The sequence below is a fragment of the Haliotis rufescens genome, unplaced genomic scaffold, assembly GCF_023055435.1.
Source record: "Haliotis rufescens isolate VD_foot unplaced genomic scaffold, xgHalRufe1.0.p SCAF_31, whole genome shotgun sequence".
Classification (NCBI taxonomy): Eukaryota; Metazoa; Mollusca; class Gastropoda; order Lepetellida; family Haliotidae; genus Haliotis; species Haliotis rufescens.
In genome coordinates this window covers 4,523,720-4,542,049 of record NW_025964013.1, presented here as the reverse complement: position 1 = coordinate 4,542,049, position 18,330 = coordinate 4,523,720, and the positions used below count along the sequence as shown (strand labels likewise).

At 44.2% G+C, this 18,330-nt stretch overlaps 1 protein-coding gene across 3 annotated transcripts in view; it reads left to right on the top strand.

Moving 5' to 3' along the window:
- The window catches only part of LOC124122567 (N-chimaerin-like), a 40,649-nt gene that overhangs the window by 4,606 nt on the left and 17,713 nt on the right, over positions 1-18,330 (top strand). The window contains exons 2-5 of one of the 3 annotated variants that reach the window (XM_046485630.2): positions 2,821-2,862; positions 5,658-5,713; positions 9,710-9,741; positions 17,395-17,508. In XM_046485630.2, the coding sequence (XP_046341586.1) occupies positions 2,821-2,862; positions 5,658-5,713; positions 9,710-9,741; positions 17,395-17,508 (244 nt within the window). Of the gene's footprint in view, positions 1-2,134; positions 2,863-5,657; positions 5,714-9,709; positions 9,742-17,394; positions 17,509-18,330 lie in introns of those variants that run through there. The other 2 variants (XM_048380531.1, XM_046485629.2) reach the window with 2 other exon arrangements.

Sequence of the window (18,330 nt, the reverse complement as noted above, 5' to 3'; positions counted from 1 at the left end):
GAGTTGGCCTAGTTGCTATTCTGCAGGGTGAGAGTTGGCCTAGTTTCTATTCTGCAGGGTGAGAGTTGGCCTAGTTGCTATTCTGCGGGGGGAAAGTTGGCCTAGTTGCTATTCTGCAGGGTGAGAGTTGGCCTAGTTGCTATTCTGCAGGGTGAGAGTTGGCCTAGTTGCTATTCTGCAGGCAGAGAGTTGGCGTAGTTTCTATTCTGCAGGGTGAGAGTTGGCCTAGTTGCTATTCTGCAGGGTGAGAGTTGGCCTAGTTGCTATTCTGCAGGGTGAGAGTTGGCCTAGTTGCTATTCTGCAGGTTGAGAGTTGGCCTAGTTGCTATTCTACAGGGTGAGAGTTGGCCTAGTTGCTATTCTGCAGGGTGAGAGTTGGCCTAGTTGCTATTCTGCAGGGGAAAGTTGCCCTAGTTGCTAGCCTGCAGGGGGAGAGTTGGCCTAGTTGCTATTCTGCAGGGGAAAGTTGCCCTAGTTGCTAGCCTGCAGGGGGAGAGTTGGCCTAGTTGCTAGCCTGCAGGGGGTAGTTGTCGTAGTTGCTAGCTGGGGGGGGGGGGGGGGGGGGGATTTGGTCTAGGGATGGCATGATAGTATAGTTTCCACACCCTTATGTTATGTGTGCCTATAAGGACATAGCTAGTCCTGGTAGTGAATTCTACCTGTCTACCTGAAACCATGGGCAATTAGGGGTGGAGGAGTGCATGCATGATTTCGGATGGAGGTTAATCCATTCACTCTCCTTGACACCTAGTCAGGGAATTAAGACAAGAGTAAGCCTGTATCAGATGACAGGCCATGTTGACATGGTTGCAATGTCAAGTTGTTGATAAGAGTAGAGACGAACAAAGTACATTTCACTGCTGTTCTCTCTCACTGAGTTGCTTCCCTTGACAAGAGGGCACCATGCTTCCCTTGGCACTGAGGCACTCTGTCGGTGTAGTGCTGGATGAAGAACAAGCCTCATCAGCCTACAGAATCCAACAACCAGAGACTGATTAATAAGGGCCTATGTTTTTATTTACTTGCTTTATGGAATTAGAAAAAAGAAATAATTACTTTTGACAATTTGTTTTAGCTGACACTGTTTTACAACTTAATCAATTATCTTTTGGTATCTTGCCATTTTTCATTCAGTAGTAGCAGTGCCAATTTGACAAGTTAAAATTTTGTAAAACAAATTGTTCTGCCGTCTACATTGAAGTTTAGGCCAAATATTAGGTTATCCGGCTAATACACAAATGAAAGGATAACTGACCATTGTTTAATTCTTCTTGCTATAATCATATGAATATACCAAAATATTTTTTACCATTCATGAATTCTGAACAAATCACATAACTTTAAGTCAAAACAACCAAACGACATTGATCATATATCAACAGGTTTAATTATTTGATCTGAAGCACTTGTGACTGAGCATCAAATAAATATCACCAGCTTGAACAACAGTAATATTACCAGCAGATTCTGTCAGTGATAAGGATGGTATGTTTGTGTTACAATTAATCCAACATATTTCCTTGTCAACCCTGTCATGCACAAGTACATCAGGGGAAGGGGTGGGGATCTGATAGTCAAGGGTTTCTAAAGACCTCCCTTACAAATGACTCACAGTGACACACAGTGACACTGTGATCCTATATACAGGATTAAATGGACAAATACAAATGTGTATGATGCATAAATTTAAAATGTAAAATAAGTTTCAGTCACGATTGAGGTCTGAGTTTCAATGTACAAACCACTTTTATTGTGTGTTCGGCGAAGCATGACAGTATACCTGTGTTCAGCCTGGCGTAGTTGTTGCTGTTGTAGACCATAGGGGTGTAGTTGCCGCAGTGGAGGTCACCGCAGGGGAGGGTTACCGCAGGAGAGGAAGTCCTGCCGATGATGGCCAGCTGGGTAATCCTTGAAGTGAAGCAGTGCACTCTGGGAAGGCAGGAAGCTGAGCATTCTTGACCCCTTGAACACTAACAACAGCAACAATCCCTCACAAATATATTTTCACAACTCCAGTAAGCTTTGTGTCACTCGAGTTCAAAATCTTTATATAAGGTTAAAACTAGGGCAAGTATTACTTCACTGAACACAGATATTGTTCTTAAGAAAAAATATTTTGCACAAGTGTTTGTAAGAATATAAGTAAATTTCTAGGTTGGATATAAATGGTTAAAACATTTCATCTTTATCAGGAAGTGAAACAGGATTTTTAATTCAGCTCACACTTGACCTGTTTCACAAACATCTTCTTAAACTGTACTTCTTTATGTTTGTGAGACACGATTGACCGACAGTCTCTGATGGTGTAGAGAGCACTTAGGTTGGCATGCAGGAAGTAAATCTCGCCATTGTGATCCAGCATTGTGGACAGGGTCATGGGTCGAAACACGAGACGTATTTCATGACTGAGTGTATTAGTAGTGATCACTGTGCACCTCAACCAGGAAACTCCTGGCTTCTTATGTGGTGTTGCTTCCTCTCTTCATGCTTGTACATGTACTTCCACACACACAGCTGGAGAGATACCAGGCTCAAGGAATTTGGATTTTATTAGCTGTGACAAGTTGTGGATGTGTTGGAAAACGTGTGTGTAGATTGTTGACAACTGGGCAGTTGACTCTGTTAGAACGTACTGAGATCTTCGTTGTGGAATAGTTTTGTGGGAAATTGTACCGACACTGATTTGTAATGGATCATATAGCTACGTGAAGGTACTGCCATCGACAAGCACTATGGATTTGGAATCTGTGTGTCGCAGAAAGAGCACGACCCGTAACCGTCGGCGACAACGTAATTATGATTATGTTACTATTCTTGCAGATGGAGAGGAGAGTCAGCCACTGCCAACATGGAAGACCTACTGTGAGTATTGCTGCAACTTTCTTCATTCTTACTTGTCCTTTTGTGGGTCCTTATACCCTGTGGGTCCTTATATCCCATGGGTCCTTATATCCCATGGGTTGGGTCCTTATATCCCATGGGTTGGGTCCTTATATCCCATGGGTCCTTATATCCCATGGGTCCTTATATCCCGTGGGTCCTTATATCCCATGGGTCCTTATATCCTGTGGGTCCTTATATCCTGTGGGTCCTTATACCCTGTGGGTCCTTATATCCCATTGAGTCCTTATATCCCGTTGGTCCTTATAGCCCATAGGTTGGGATCCTTGGTCCCCAGCATCCTATGCAGGTGATAAGTGGTGACCTAATGGATTGGTGGTCAGACTTGACGTGTTGGTAGATTGCATGTCATTGTACCCCAACGTCGTGGATCGTTGCTCATATTAGTCATAATGTCAATCACCGGATTGGCTGGTTCCACATTGGTACAACGTCTAGAGCCCATTTCTAGTGTCCAGTGCCATGACGTTGATGGGATATTGCTAAAAGTGGTGTAAAACCCAACTCACTCACTCACTCACTGTGAATGTATACACATTTATGGTGTACTGTATTTGTGTGAAACGTGTTTATGTTGGACAGGGGGCACTGGTGGCCCAGTCATCTAAGGTGCCACTATTTGATGTCCACTATTTGAGTTGCGTCCCTTAGGCACACAAGCAACCTATCATCCTGGGTTCGAATCCTGGTTTGTTCTAATTATTTTTTTAGGTTTTTCAGCACAGAAGTGGTAAACGTATAAGACCTGCATCACTTCAGGCGTTCGTCTGGCACCAAGCTGTGACACGCTGCGATATAACTGGAGGGGGCGGTAGGATAGCCTAGTGGTTATAGTGTTCGCTTGTCACGCTGAAGACCCTGGTTCGATTCCTGACATAGGTACAATATGTGAAGCCCATTTCTGGTGTCCCCCGCCTTGATATTGCTGGAATATTGCTAAAAGCAGCGTAAAACCATACTCACTCACTCACTCATTCAACTGTGTTCAACATAAGTCTGCCAATCTGAAATGTGTAACATTCATGAAGGACGTTTGACATTTCCTTGTGGATGACCTCTTTCACACATTAGTTAGACACTACTTAGGTCTTACATGTTTGTTTGATTGCTTGAAAGATCTGCTGACCTAAAAAAAAAAAAAATGGAAAACATTTAATCAGAATAACAAGATTTTTTATGCCCTTTTTTAAATAAAGATTGTTTTTACAAATGAATTGCCAATGTTATTATTTTTTCACCTATTGAGATGATTGAAATATCCAGTTCATGCATTATGTATAATTTATTAATATTATTAGACAAGCAAGAACATTAGCTTTAATTATCTCTGGAAACTGATAAGGAAATCATTCGAACTCTGATGATATCTCTTTACATGGATACTTCACCACGAATATCATATATATATATATGATATGCTTGTGTGAATATCATGTCATCATTATAACAGGCGAAGTGCTTCAACATATTTCCTCAGTAAACATGTTGTTGTTATGAGTTGGTGTGGATGTTTTCTAATAATGAAGACAATAATCCACTTAACATGCTTAACACAGATTCACGAGTTGGCCCTTAGTGTTGTAGATTTTGTCACTCAAGAGTGCTAGGTATTTATTCTGTAGCTCATAAACTATGGCAACGTTTGACAGAAAAAAATATTTTTGGTGTTATTTTGACAACAGTATTAAAAGTTTAAATCTGTTTATGAGATCTAGCGTTGTTTTCATTACGCACAGCGAACAAGGATGTAGATATATATCTGATAGGCACGATGTCCTGCTCCCACACAGCACAGCAGGATGTATGTGTGTTGCAATACACAGGCCCATGATGTGGTAGTAGCTGCTCCAACATGGTGGATAGAGGAGATCTCCTCACGTTGTCCTTGGGATCATTCGCCTGCTAGATTGTAGCATCATATTTTCGTGTTTCTGGTAACTCACCAAGACATGGAATACATGTGTTCAAATGATGACATATTTACATGACCTGGATAGGCACACGTTTTTTCTTCTAAGGTTTAGATTTCTCATCCATTACAAGGAGGCCGGTATTGAAAAATGAGGTTCTTCACATTTCTACACAAAATCTTGTTTGTTTGTGTGTTTGTTTATTAAACATTGATGCAAAATTATTAATAGTGGGACCTTGTTCGGTGAAATATGCTGTCAGCTTTTTGGCAGGATGAAAAAAAGGGCAAATACATAAAACAGTAATTCCATTTCAACAAATATTACAGTCAAATATGGAATGAAAATGACTACATTGTACAAACAATTTGTAATTGGTTTTATATGAACATTGCTATGTAACCTTATCGTGTGGCATGTTACTACGTCCACCTCTAACAGCACTAACATGACAAGGAACTCCCATCAAGTATAATCAGTTTATCATGTACAGTCATTGGCTCATTGAGTGATGTCAGCAATGGGTGGGCGAGTGGCATGTCCAGTGGTTGAAGTGTTGGTTCTTCACACTGAAGTAGCAGGATTGAATCCCTTCATGGCTACGACGTGTGAAGTCCATTCTTGGTGTTACCCACCATGTTATTTCTGGTGAGTGGATTATCAGGAAGCATGACATAAATCACAACTCACTCTCTTAACTTGATTGAATTGATGTTGTGAGTGAGTGAGTGGGCGTGTATAGGGGTCCCAATAGGAAATAAGACACTGAGTGAATGAACTCATCGCTGAATTTTTTTATAAAAAAATGCTAATAATAAGATGTGTGATCTAACTTTGTTCTTTCAGTATATACCCTTCAGCAAGAAGCTCCTAAACCACGCCGGATAATCTGTCAGAGAGAGGTGAGATACGATCATGTGTACATATTCACGTTATTACATGTGTGCCATGGGCCATTGTTAGAGTTATGTACCATGCTTTCACAGATGCGGTACCACTGTGTGGGATACATACACGTTATTACATGTGTGCCATGGGCCATTGTTAGAGTTATGTACCATGCTTTCACAGATGCGGTACCACTGTGTGGGATACATACACATTATTACATGTGTGCCATGGGCCATTGTTAGAGTTATGTACCATGCTTTCACAGATGCGGTACCACTGTGTGGGATACATACACGTTATTACATGTGTGCCATGGGCCATTGTTAGAGTTATGTACCATGCTTTCACAGATGCAGTACCACTGTGTGGGATACATACACATTATTGCATGTGTGCCATGGGCCATTGTTAGAGTTATGTACCATGCTTTCGCAGATGCGGTACCACTGTGTGGGATACATGCACGTTATAACATGTGTGCCATGGGCCATTGTTAGAGTTATGTACCATGCTTTCGCAGATGTGGTACCACTGTGTGGGATACATACACGTTATAACATGTGTGCCATGGGCCATTGTTAGAGTTATGTACCATGCTTTCACAGATGCAGTACCACTGTGTGGGATACATACATGTTATTAAATGTGTGCCGGGGGCACAGGTGGCCCAGTCGTCTAAGGCGCCGCGATTCGCTGTGCAGAGTTGCGTCCCTTGGGCACGCCAGAAACCTATGATTGTGGGTTCGAATCCCGGTTCACCCCAATTATGTTTCTAGGTTTGTCAGCACCATACCCGTGCTCGTGGGTTTCACCGAAGTGGTAAACGTCTTAGGCCTGCAGCACTTTGGGCTTTCCTCCCACATGAAGCTGACACGCCGTGATATAACTGGAATAATGTTAAAAGCGGCTTTAAACCCAACTCACTCACTCACTCACTCACTCACTCACTCACTCACTCACTCACTCACTCACTCACTCACTCACTCACTCACTCACATGTGTGCCATGTACCATGCTTTCACAGATGCAGTACCACTGTGTGGGATACATACACGTTATTACATGTGTGCCATGGGTCATTGTTAGAGTTATGTACCATGCTTTCACAGATGCGGTACCACTGTGTGGGATACAAACACGTTATAACATGTGTGCCATGGGCCATTGTTAGAGTTATGTACCATGCTTTCACAGAGGCAGTACCACTGTGTGGGATACATACACATTATAACATGTGTGCCATGGGCCATTGTTTGAGTTATGTACCATGCTTTCACAGATGCAGTACCACTGTGTGGGATACATACACGTTATAACATGTGTGCCATGGGCCATTGTTAGAGTTATGTACCATGCTTTCACAGATGCAGTACCACTGTGAGGGATACATACACGTTATAACATGTGTGCCATGGGCCATTGTTAGAGTTATGTACCATGCTTTCACAGATGCGGTACCACTGTGTGGGATACATACACGTTATAACATGTGTGCCATGGGCCATTGTTAGAGTTATGTACCATGCTTTCACAGATGCAGTACCACTGTGAGGGATACATACACGTTATAACATGTGTGCCATGGGCCATTGTTAGAGTTATGTACCATGCTTTCACAGATGCAGTACCACTGTGTGGGATACATACACGTTATTACATGTGTGCCATGGGCCATTGTTAGAGTTATGTACCATGCTTTCACAGATGCTGTACCACTGTGTGGGATACATACATGTTATTACATGTGTGCCGGGGGCACGGGCTGCCCAGTCGTCTAAGGCGCCGCGATACGCTGTGCAGAGTTTCGTCCCTTGGGCACGCCAGAAACCTATGATTGTGGGTTCGAATCCCGGTTCACCCCAATTATGTTTCTAGGTTTGTCAGCACAATACCCGTGCTCGTGGGTTTCACCGAAGTGGTAAACGTCTTAGGCCTGCATCACTTTGGGCTTTCCTCCCACATGAAGCTGACACGCCGTGATATAACTGGAATAATGTTAAAAGCTGCTTTAAACCCAACTCACTCACTCACTCACATGTGTGCCATGTACCATGCTTTCACAGATGCAGTACCACTGTGTGGGATACATACACGTTATTGCATGTGTGCCATGGGCCATTGTTAGAGTTATGTACCATGCTTTCGCAGATGCGGTACCACTGTGTGGGATACATGCACGTTATTGCGTGTGTGCCATGGGCCATTGTTAGAGTTATGTACCATGCTTTCGCAGATGTGGTACCACTGTGTGGGATACATACACGTTATAACATGTGTGCCATGGGCCATTGTTAGAGTTATGTACCATGCTTTCGCAGATGTGGTACCACTGTGTGGGATACATACACGTTATAACATGTGTGCCATGGGCCATTGTTAGAGTTATGTACCATGCTTTCACAGATGCAGTACCACTGTGTGGGATACATACACGTTATAACATGTGTGTAAGATCCAGGCTGGAATAGGTCTTCAGCAACCCATTCTTGCCGTAAAAGGCAACTATGCTTGTAGTAAAAGGTGACTGACGAGAACGGGTGGTCAGGCTCACTGATTTGGTTGATGCATGTCATGGCATTCCAATTCTGTGGATCGATGCTCATGATGTCAATCACAACTATGCTTAGGCAACTAATGGGATCGGGTGGTCAGGCTTGCTGACTTGGTTGATGCATGTCATCCTATCCCAAATGCTTGGATCGATGCTCATGATGTCAATCACTGGATTGTCCGATCCAGACTCGATTATTTACAGACCGCGGTCATACAGCTGGAATATTGCTTTACTGGAGTGAGGCGTTAAACAGCAAACAAAACAAAATATTACATGTGTACCATGGGTCGTGGGACTTATTTACCATTATCACAGATGTAACTGTATAGAGTACACATATACATTAATTGATGAAACAGTATCTTGAAACAGCTTGTACATGCCAGCAGACATTTGTAGTTAACAGTTTATTTTACATGTCACCCTTATGTGTATTCAAATCATTCTGTATTTACGTTCGGTGAAACACTTGATTTCACTAGGGGAACTTGGTGCCCATAATTGTCATGGCCACAATGGATGAAGGCAGTGGATTGTACCCTACTAGGAATATGCTGTGTTGCAATTATAAAACCAGCTTCCTGAGGCAAGGGAGTTAACTGACTATACAAGTCCAGTTTCCAGCCTTACCGAACTAGGCTGGAATTGTGGAGTTGTACTTTGGTAGGACTAACGAGTCCATGCATCATGATGCATTGTCCTATCAAAAATACGTAACCAAATCAACATCAAGTTCGTAAACTGCCATGCAGACTGCAGGATTTGCAAAGCATGTATACCCTCATCTTAGCATCAACAGAAATTTTCCAAATCTTTTCATGTTTTAACCAAGGTGCTCACATGATTTGATGCACTTTGTGAAGTTAGACCTGTTTTATAACAAAATAGATCTTGATTATCTATCAGATCATCTTCACTGTGAAAACCCTGGATTGAAAACCAGAAATTCCGGCCTAGCTTGGCACGGGTGGAAACTGGACTTTTACAGTCACTTTACTCTCTTGCCCAGGGAAGATGTTATAAAACAGCATCAGACCAACTCATGGTCTGGTACTGTACCACATCTTAGACCTGGTTGGGTGGCCAAGTGGTTGATGTGTCTTCTCATCAAAGACTAGGGTTTTATTCTTCAGTTTTGGTTTTGATGTGACAGGATGATTGGTGAAAGTGTCTGTAAACGCTCACTCCTAACATGTTTGAAAGAGTTGGAACACACCTCTGTAAGTCTTGCATCAGATTATGTCGTGTGCTGCTGGCTTGTGTTCACCCCAATAAGGTCACACAGAGTTGTGAGACTGACCAAATAATTAGTCCATTTAACTGAATTTCGAATGATTATACAAAGCACACATTATGGTTCATTCTGATACTGTGTGATATGCAAACACATGTCTGCGCTGTATAGCAACTGATTCGCAAGGTCGTCCCTAAACACTTGTCTCTTTGTTTGCAGGTACCCAACAGACCAACCTTCTATGGGAAAGAGTGAGTATACACCTGCCTTTGATTTCAGTCATGACGGTATTTAGCATGTTGAATAGCACGCAAAACCACTTCTCAGTCAGCATGTTGTATGGACTGCCTCTTCACTGCTGTATATTTTGTCTGGTGGAAATACCCAAACACCCGCTGGTGTTAAATATAACTGTTCATGGGTCATTGTGTGTGGCTAGGTCAGAGTGTATGGGTCAGCAAGTGTGAGAAGGCTTGGGCAATCTGTGTGAGTAAGCTGGGTCCATCGGTGTTTGTGTGTGTGTGTGTGTCTCTCTCTCTCCCATCCTCCCTCCCTCAGTTGACTTCACTCTAGACCCTGGCCAAGTTAGACCTCCCTCCTGCCTAGGTGGACTTCACTCTAGACCCTGGCCAAGTTAGACCTCCCTCCTGCCTAGGTGGACTTCACTCTAGACCCTGGCCAAGTTAGACCTCACTCCTGTCTAGGTTGACTTCACTCTAGACCCTGGCCAAGTTAGACCTCCCTCCTGCCTAGGTGGACTTCACTCTAGACCCTGGCCAAGTTAGACCTCCCTCCTGCCTAGGTGGACTTCACTCTAGACCCTGGCTAAGTTAGACCTCCCTCCTGTCTAGGTGGACTTCACTCTAGACCCTGGCTAAGTTAGACCTCACTCCTGTCTAGGTTGACTTCACTCTAGACCCTGGCTAAGTTAGACCCCCCCCCTGGGTGGACTTCACTCTAGACCCTGGCTAAGTTAGACCTCCCTCCTGTCTAGGTGGACTTCACTCTAGACCCTGGCTAAGTTAGACCTCACTCCTGTCTAGGTGGACTTCACTCTAGACCCTGGCTAAGTTAGACCCCCCCCCCCCCCCCCCCCCCCCCCCGGGTGGACTTCACTCTAGACCCTGGCTAAGTTAGACCTCCCTCCTGTCTAGGCGGACTTCACTCTAGACCCTGGCTAAGTTAGACCTCACTCCTGCCTTGGTGGACTTCACTCTAGACCCTGGCTAAGTTAGACCTCCCTCCTGTCTAGGCGGACTTCACTCTAGACCCTGGCCAAGTAAGACCTCCCTCCTGTCTAGGTGGACTTCACTCTAGACCCTTGCTAGGTTAGACCTCCCTCCTGTCTAGGCGGACATCCTAGACCCTGGCCAAGTTAGACCTCCCTCCTGTCTAGGCGGACATCCTAGACCCTGGCCAAGTTAGACCTCCCTCCTGTCTAGGTGGACTTCATTCTAGACCTGGCTAAGTGGACTTCACCCTAGACCCTGGCTAAGTTAGACCTCCCTCCTGTCTAGGTGGACTTCACTCTAGACCCTGGCTAAGTGGACTTCACCCTAGACCCTGGCTAAGTTAGACCTCACTCCTGTCTAGGTGGACTTCATTCTAGACCTGGCTAAGTGGACTTCACCCTAGACCCTGGCTAAGTTAGACCTCACTCCTGTCTAGGTGGACTTCACTCTAGACCCTGGCCAAGTTAGACCTCCCTCCTGTCCAGGTGGACTTCACTCTAGACCCTGGCCAAGTTAGACCTCCCTCCTGTCTAGGTTGACTTCACTCTAGACCCTGGCTAAGTTAGACCTCACTCCTGTCTAGGTGGACTTCACTCTAGACCCTGGCCAAGTTAGACCTCACTCCTGTCTAGGTGGACTTCACTCTAGACCCTGGCCAAGTTAGACCTCCCTCCTGCCTTGGTGGACTTCACTCTAGACCCTGGCCAAGTTAGACCTCCCTCCTGTCTAGGTGCACTTCACTCTAGACCCTGGCTAAGTTAGACCTCCCTCCTGTCTAGGTGGACTTCACTCTAGACCCTGGCTAAGTTAGACCTCCCTCCTGTCTAGGTTGACTTCACTCTAGACCCTGGCTAAGTTAGACCTCACTCCTGTCTAGGTGGACTTCACTCTAGACCCTGGCCAAGTTAGACCTCCCTCCTGTCTAGGTGGACTTCACTCTAGACCCTGGCCAAGTTAGACCTCCCTCCTGTCTAGGTTGACTTCACTCTAGACCCTGGCTAAGTTAGACCTCACTCCTGTCTAGGTGGACTTCACTCTAGACCCTGGCCAAGTTAGACCTCCCTCCTGCCTTGGTGGACTTCACTCTAGACCCTGGCCAAGTTAGACCTCACTCCTGTCTAGGTGGACTTCACTCTAGACCCTGGCTAAGTTAGACCTCCCTCCTGTCTAGGTGGACTTCACTCTAGACCCTGGCTAAGTTAGACCTCCCTCCTGTCTAGGTTGACTTCACTCTAGACCCTGGCTAAGTTAGACCTCACTCCTGTCTAGGTGGACTTCACTCTAGACCCTGGCCAAGTTAGACCTCCCTCCTGTCTAGGTGGACTTCACTCTAGACCCTGGCCAAGTTAGACCTCCCTCCTGTCTAGGTTGACTTCACTCTAGACCCTGGCTAAGTTAGACCTCACTCCTGTCTAGGTGGACTTCACTCTATACCCTGGCCAAGTTAGACCTCCCTCCTGCCTTGGTGGACTTCACTCTAGACCCTGGCTAAGTTAGACCTCACTCCTGTCTAGGTGGACTTCACTCTAGACCCTGGCCAAGTTAGACCTCCCTCCTGCCTTGGTGGACTTCACTCTAGACCCTGGCCAAGTTAGACCTCCCTCCTGTCTAGGTGGACTTCACTCTAGACCCTGGCTAAGTTAGACCTCCCTCCTGTCTAGGTGGACTTCACTCTAGACCCTGGCTAAGTTAGACCTCACTCCTGTCTAGGTGGACTTCACTCTAGACCCTGGCCAAGTTAGACCTCCCTCCTGCCTTGGTGGACTTCACTCTAGACCCTGGCCAAGTTAGACCTCCCTCCTGCCTTGGTGGACTTCACTCTAGACCCTGGCGATGTCAGACCTCACTCCTACCTTGATTGTCTTCACTCAAGACCCTGGCGATGTCAGACCTCACTCCTACCTTGATTGACTTCACTCTTGGTCTAACTTAGCTAGGGTAAGGAGTGAAGTCAATCCAGGAAGGAGTGAGGTCCAACTTTGCAAGTGTCTAGAGTTAAACATTTTATATCATCTAAAATTATGAGGATAATGCATTCCCAAGCAGAATAATAGAAGGTTTAAGTAACACACATTGTAACCATGGTAACTGCGGAATATTTGCAGGGCTTCAGATAATTCTTTTAGCTATTGAGTATTTGCTCACAAGGTACCCTTCACATAGCGTATTGGGTATCTTTGGGTTTTCAATATATTTTTACTCTCTTGGGGTCAGTCTATTGGGGATTTATATACCAAGGAGTTGACATTCTTTAAGAATAATTCTGCTGAAAATTCTGTTTCAGTGACTTTTAATTTGTGTGTGTGTTTTGCCCCTATTGTGCAGCATAAAGTCAATGTCCCTAGTGTGCAGCATAAAGTCAATGTCCCTAGTGTGCAACATAAAATCAATGCCCCTAGTGTGCAGCATAAAGTCAAGGTAGCGGTAGACCTGCATTCGATCAGTAAATAAGATCTGTGCTGAAAGTCAGGTATGCAAGTTGAAAAGGGTAACTACTTTTCATATACTATTGAAGTTTTTCTCATTCTTGTATGCAAGCAAGTCAAATTTATTTGGATAGTAGAGATATGTTTTGCATATTTTCTGCAAATTCACAGCTTACCTGGAGCTCTGCATTGTTCATGAACAAACTACTTATTTGTCATATGTTGTAGGATAGAAACTTACCTTGAACAGAATTTGAACTGGGAATTATGCATAACACAGGAAGGAGCGATGGCATCGATAAGACACTCCGGTTTTGTCCATTGTGCAAGTTAAGGGCAGTTGAAAATGAAATTCATTTCATTATTGTTTGCCCTATTTATGAAGATATTCGCTCAAAATATTTCCCTTATTTAGACTTTATTACTGGTAATAATCGTAAACAAATACTAGTTAGAATGTTAAAATTTTCTGATGTAAACTGAGCCAATTATGTTAAAGATGCTATGTATCTTCGTTCTTCTTACCTGTAAATATTATTTCATGCAGCATTTGATGTGAAGGGGCGGTCGGGTAGCCTAGTGGTTAAAGCTTTTGCTTGTCACGTCTAAGACCCGGGTTCGATTCCGGACATGGGTACAATGTGTGACGCCCATTTCTGGTGTCCCCTGCCATGATATCACTGGAATATTGCTAAAAGCAGCATAAAACCAAACTTACTCACTTGATGTGAATCTAAATTGTGTATGTCTGTCAGTGGGCCCGAGGCCTTATTACCGAATAAACTAACTGATTGATAGAATCAAGTTTCATTTGTCCAGATGTGAACCAGGCTCCAGCCCTGACCACCAATAACAGTCCTCTATTTTAGAGTGTTGCAACACATTCTTAACATTAAAACATGCATTCGTTTCCTGAATATGCAAGCATGAGGTTAATCACCTGCTCTTAAACTTTTCATAACTGTTTATTGATTTGTGTGTGTGTGCTGCTAATTGTTGCTGGAAGAGTTGTCTCCCCTTGCTTCTGCCTGTGAGTCACGCCACGTGCCGCCAGTGTTCGCCGTGGTGCCAGCGCTCTGCAGACTGATTGTTGGAATTGCTGGACTGACATTCTTGTTGCCTCAGAAGAATTTACTGATGGGAGAATTATTCAATTACAGAAGCACTCCAGTTGTTAGCATGAACTATTGGGGAGTCGTTTCACTGCTGCAGTGGTTAACATTGTAGTTAGAAGATGCTTGCGTCGTTGCATGTTTGGGAATTATCTGTGTGTAGCAGATGACCTGGCATGACAGATTAGGATGAATTTGTTTCATATTTATTAGGGCTGGGACGAGTCCAAATTTACTACCCGGGTACCCAACCCCCTATTACCCGGTCCCACCCGGATACCTACTGTAGGTCTCAAGAGTTGGGAACACAATGTCTAATTGGGAATAGTTTAACTGTAGCCCTGGCAAAAACTGTTTAGATACATGTATGGAACCAGAGGCCATATAATAGGTATGGTCTCTTATGAAACGATCAAATCATGCGTACGCTGAAGCTGACTGAAGCTTTATCTTTCCTCAAACATTTACAAGTCAAAAGGAATGTGTTCATCATCATAAAGAAATGGGAACATTAGTGACTTGTAGTGTAACCACTGAGTTATAGTAAGTTTTTGTCATTAAACAATATATGATTAACCACGGGTCCGGGTAGTACTGTTGGTACCCGGGTCCTACTTAGGACCCACCCGCCCTATTCATGGCCACCCTGTGCGTGAATCACAGCAGTGCATCGGCGACGCATGGAGTCCACCAAATGGGCATGGAAGGCCTGGGGAATGGCCTGCCATATCCTCCTCAAATCCTGTGCCAAGTCACGGACGTTATCTGGAGGATGTGGAAGACGACGCAGACGGCGCTCCATTTCATCCCACGCATGCTCTATTGGGGAGAGATCTGGAGAAACTGCAGGCCATGGCAGTAACATGACATTGTTATGGTGAAGGAAATCCATTGCGACCCTAGCCGTGTGAGGACGAGCGTTGTCCTGTTGAAATGTCAATCCCGGGCCATGACATTGCAGGAAAGGAATGACCACAGGCCTCAGAATCTGATCTCTGTAGCCAACACCGGTGAGATTGCCCTGAACAACCACCAAAGGGGTTTGGTGCCGTGCTGTTATCCCACCCCAAATCATCACAGAGCCACCTCCAAAACGATTCCTCTCCACAATACAGTTGCGTGCATAACGTTCTCCCAAACGCCGGTAGACACGTTGGCGCCTGTCACTGTGGGAAATGTTGAACCTCGATTCATCTGTAAAGACAACATTTCTCCACCATATTCGAGGTTGGCAAACATGATTTCAACACCATCTTAGACGGTTGACTCGATGACGGTGTGTCAGGATGGGAGGTATGGCAGGGCGTCGTGGTCGAATCCCGTGCTGACGTAAACGATTCCTGACAGTGTTGGGATGGATACGGCGCAGTCCAGGAATTGTCTGGGACGTCGTTACTGCCGTTTGGAACCTGTGTCGGAGATGTGTAACTCGAATCCATCTGTCCTGTCTTGGCGTCGTTACTCGGGGACGTCCTGAACGTGGGTGGTCGGCAACGTCATTTGTTTTCTGATAACGCCTCACCAATGCCGATATCGTGTTACGATGGCATTGGAAATGTGTTGCCACCTGTTGTTGCCTCATTCCTGCTCGGATCATTCCAATGGCTTCATGACGCTGTGCAGCTGTCAATCTTGGCATGATTTGCTTGTGATATGCTTGTGTCTGCGCCTGAGAAGTTTTGAATTTTTGAATGACCACAGATCATGCTTTCCAAAGTGACAGCGAATTTTGAGTTGCACATGCTGTGTACAGCTGCACAGGATGCACATGCAGTAACACATTGCACGTCCATAGGCCCCCATCAATGACGTCATATCGCATGGCACGTGCATGAGCGCTTGAATGTCTCCAATAATTGCTGTGTTCATACCTATATTTCATATATGGACGGTGTGCCCTTATATCTATATTTTCTCCGTGCACAGTTTCTTAATGTGGCTAGTATATTTATCACATAAACTGCTTGTACTGAGATTTATGGGCTGAGAGGCCTACATTCTGAATACAATTATATTGACTATTGAATGATTGACAAATTAACTATGGTAATATAAAAGAATCAGATGTTCTTTAACTTCTTTTGAGTGGTATACTTTGACTCATGCTTAAAACCAAATGTGGTATTAAATTTTTGTGTGTTAAGATTGTGTGTGATATGGAAAAGTTTTTGAAAAATATGCCATGTTCTATCCCGCACTGTGTGAAGATAATGAAGGTTAAGAAAAGAGCAACCCCATCCTGGTTAATGGTATAAACTAGAATCGTTGAAAGAATACTATATACTATATACTATAATATATGATACTATAATGATTTTGTGTGCAAACAAACATGACATCAAAGTTGTTGAAGAATGGGGGAGGATGCATTTAACAATCACCATACTTTTTTCCCACATTCTATGTCCATTATTATTACGAACACAAAAATATTTCTTTTTAGATTATGCTTGAAAAATGCAAACATTAGAATCCCCTAGTTTCTAGTACAAATTATTTCTCAAAGTCCTAATCCCAAAATAAAGAAATGGTTAGGTGTCAGTGATTGAAATTATGATCACAGCGATAGAAATTGGCACTAGTCCTTTAGTCCTTGCCCAACTGCCCAGTTGTTCAGGTACCATAAGGTCTCGTTGAAATTTGCCATTTTTAGGGTTTGTTATATGTTATCATTATTACAATATAAGGACTAGAGGACTAAAAAGGTTAAGTTCTATCGCAGTGATCATGGCCATGACTATAGCTAATCTTTATGCTGATCGGGGGCACAGGTCGTCTAAGGCACCACAATTCGCTGTGTTGCTGCTGTTGGCACACCAGAAACCTATGATTGTGGGTTCGAATCCCAGTTCACCCAAATTATGTTTCTATGTTTGTCAGCAACATACCCATGCTTATTGGTTTCATCGAAGTGGTGAATGTGAGACTTGCATCACCTCGAGCTTTCCTCCCACATTAAGCTGACATGCAGTGACATAACTGGAATACTGTTAAATGCGGCGTTAAACCCAACTCACTCACTCTTTATGCTAATCACATTGATGCCAAACAAAATGTCTGAAGCTGATAGTTAGATACTTAATAGTGTATGATTGTCATTTTTTTACAGGAATCTTTGTCGTTTTTTGTTTTAGATTCCATGGCAACGTGAGCCGCGATGAGGCTGACCGCTTGTTGAGCGACGGGGATGGCTGTTACCTTGTCCGCAAGAGTGAGCGGGCCCCCGACGCCTTCACGCTGGCTATCAGGTGGGACTTCAACATCAGCGCTTACTCTGGACCGTTACTACAAGATCAGATTCGAGGATGGGTGGTGATGCAGAATGAATCATATCATGCCCTTGTATGCTGGAGCAGTAATTTAGCATGAAAGTCAGTAATGTTAAAAGTTTAATATATAGGGGATTCAAGTATTATTGGTCGACCCTCAAGGACCTCGGACAACCCAGGAATTTCAGGTGGAAGGGTGAAATGGATGTCGCATAATATAACGATGTGTGCGTGTGTGTATGTGTATGTGTGCGTATGTGAATGTGTGCGTGTGTGTGGGTGCATGTTTGTACTAGTCTGGACTAATGCCCGGTTTTGTGGTGTAAGCCCACTGAGATACCGTGCTGCAGTTTCACATTATGCTCACTCCGAGCCAACCAATCCTTGTTTTGTCACCATTGCCAAACACAAGGCTGGGTAACAACAAGACCAATGTCATTAAAATCAGATCTAAGTTCTCGCTGCCGCTAAACAAAGATCTGAGGACATCCCATTACGGGTCACGTCAGAACAACCATAGGCCTTAGATCGTTGTAACTCCCACACTTCAACGTAACTTTACAATAGTCGTAGGCCTCAGATCGTCATAACTCTCACACTTCAACGTAGGCTTACAATAGTCATAGGCCTCAGATGATCGTAACCCTCATTCCTCAACGTAGGATTATATCAGTTGTAGGCCTCAGATCATCGTACAAAGTCATATCCCTCGTATCATCGTAACTCCCACACTTCAACGTAGGCTTACAATAGTCTTAGGCCTCAGATCATCGAAACTCCCACACTTCAACGTAGGCTTAC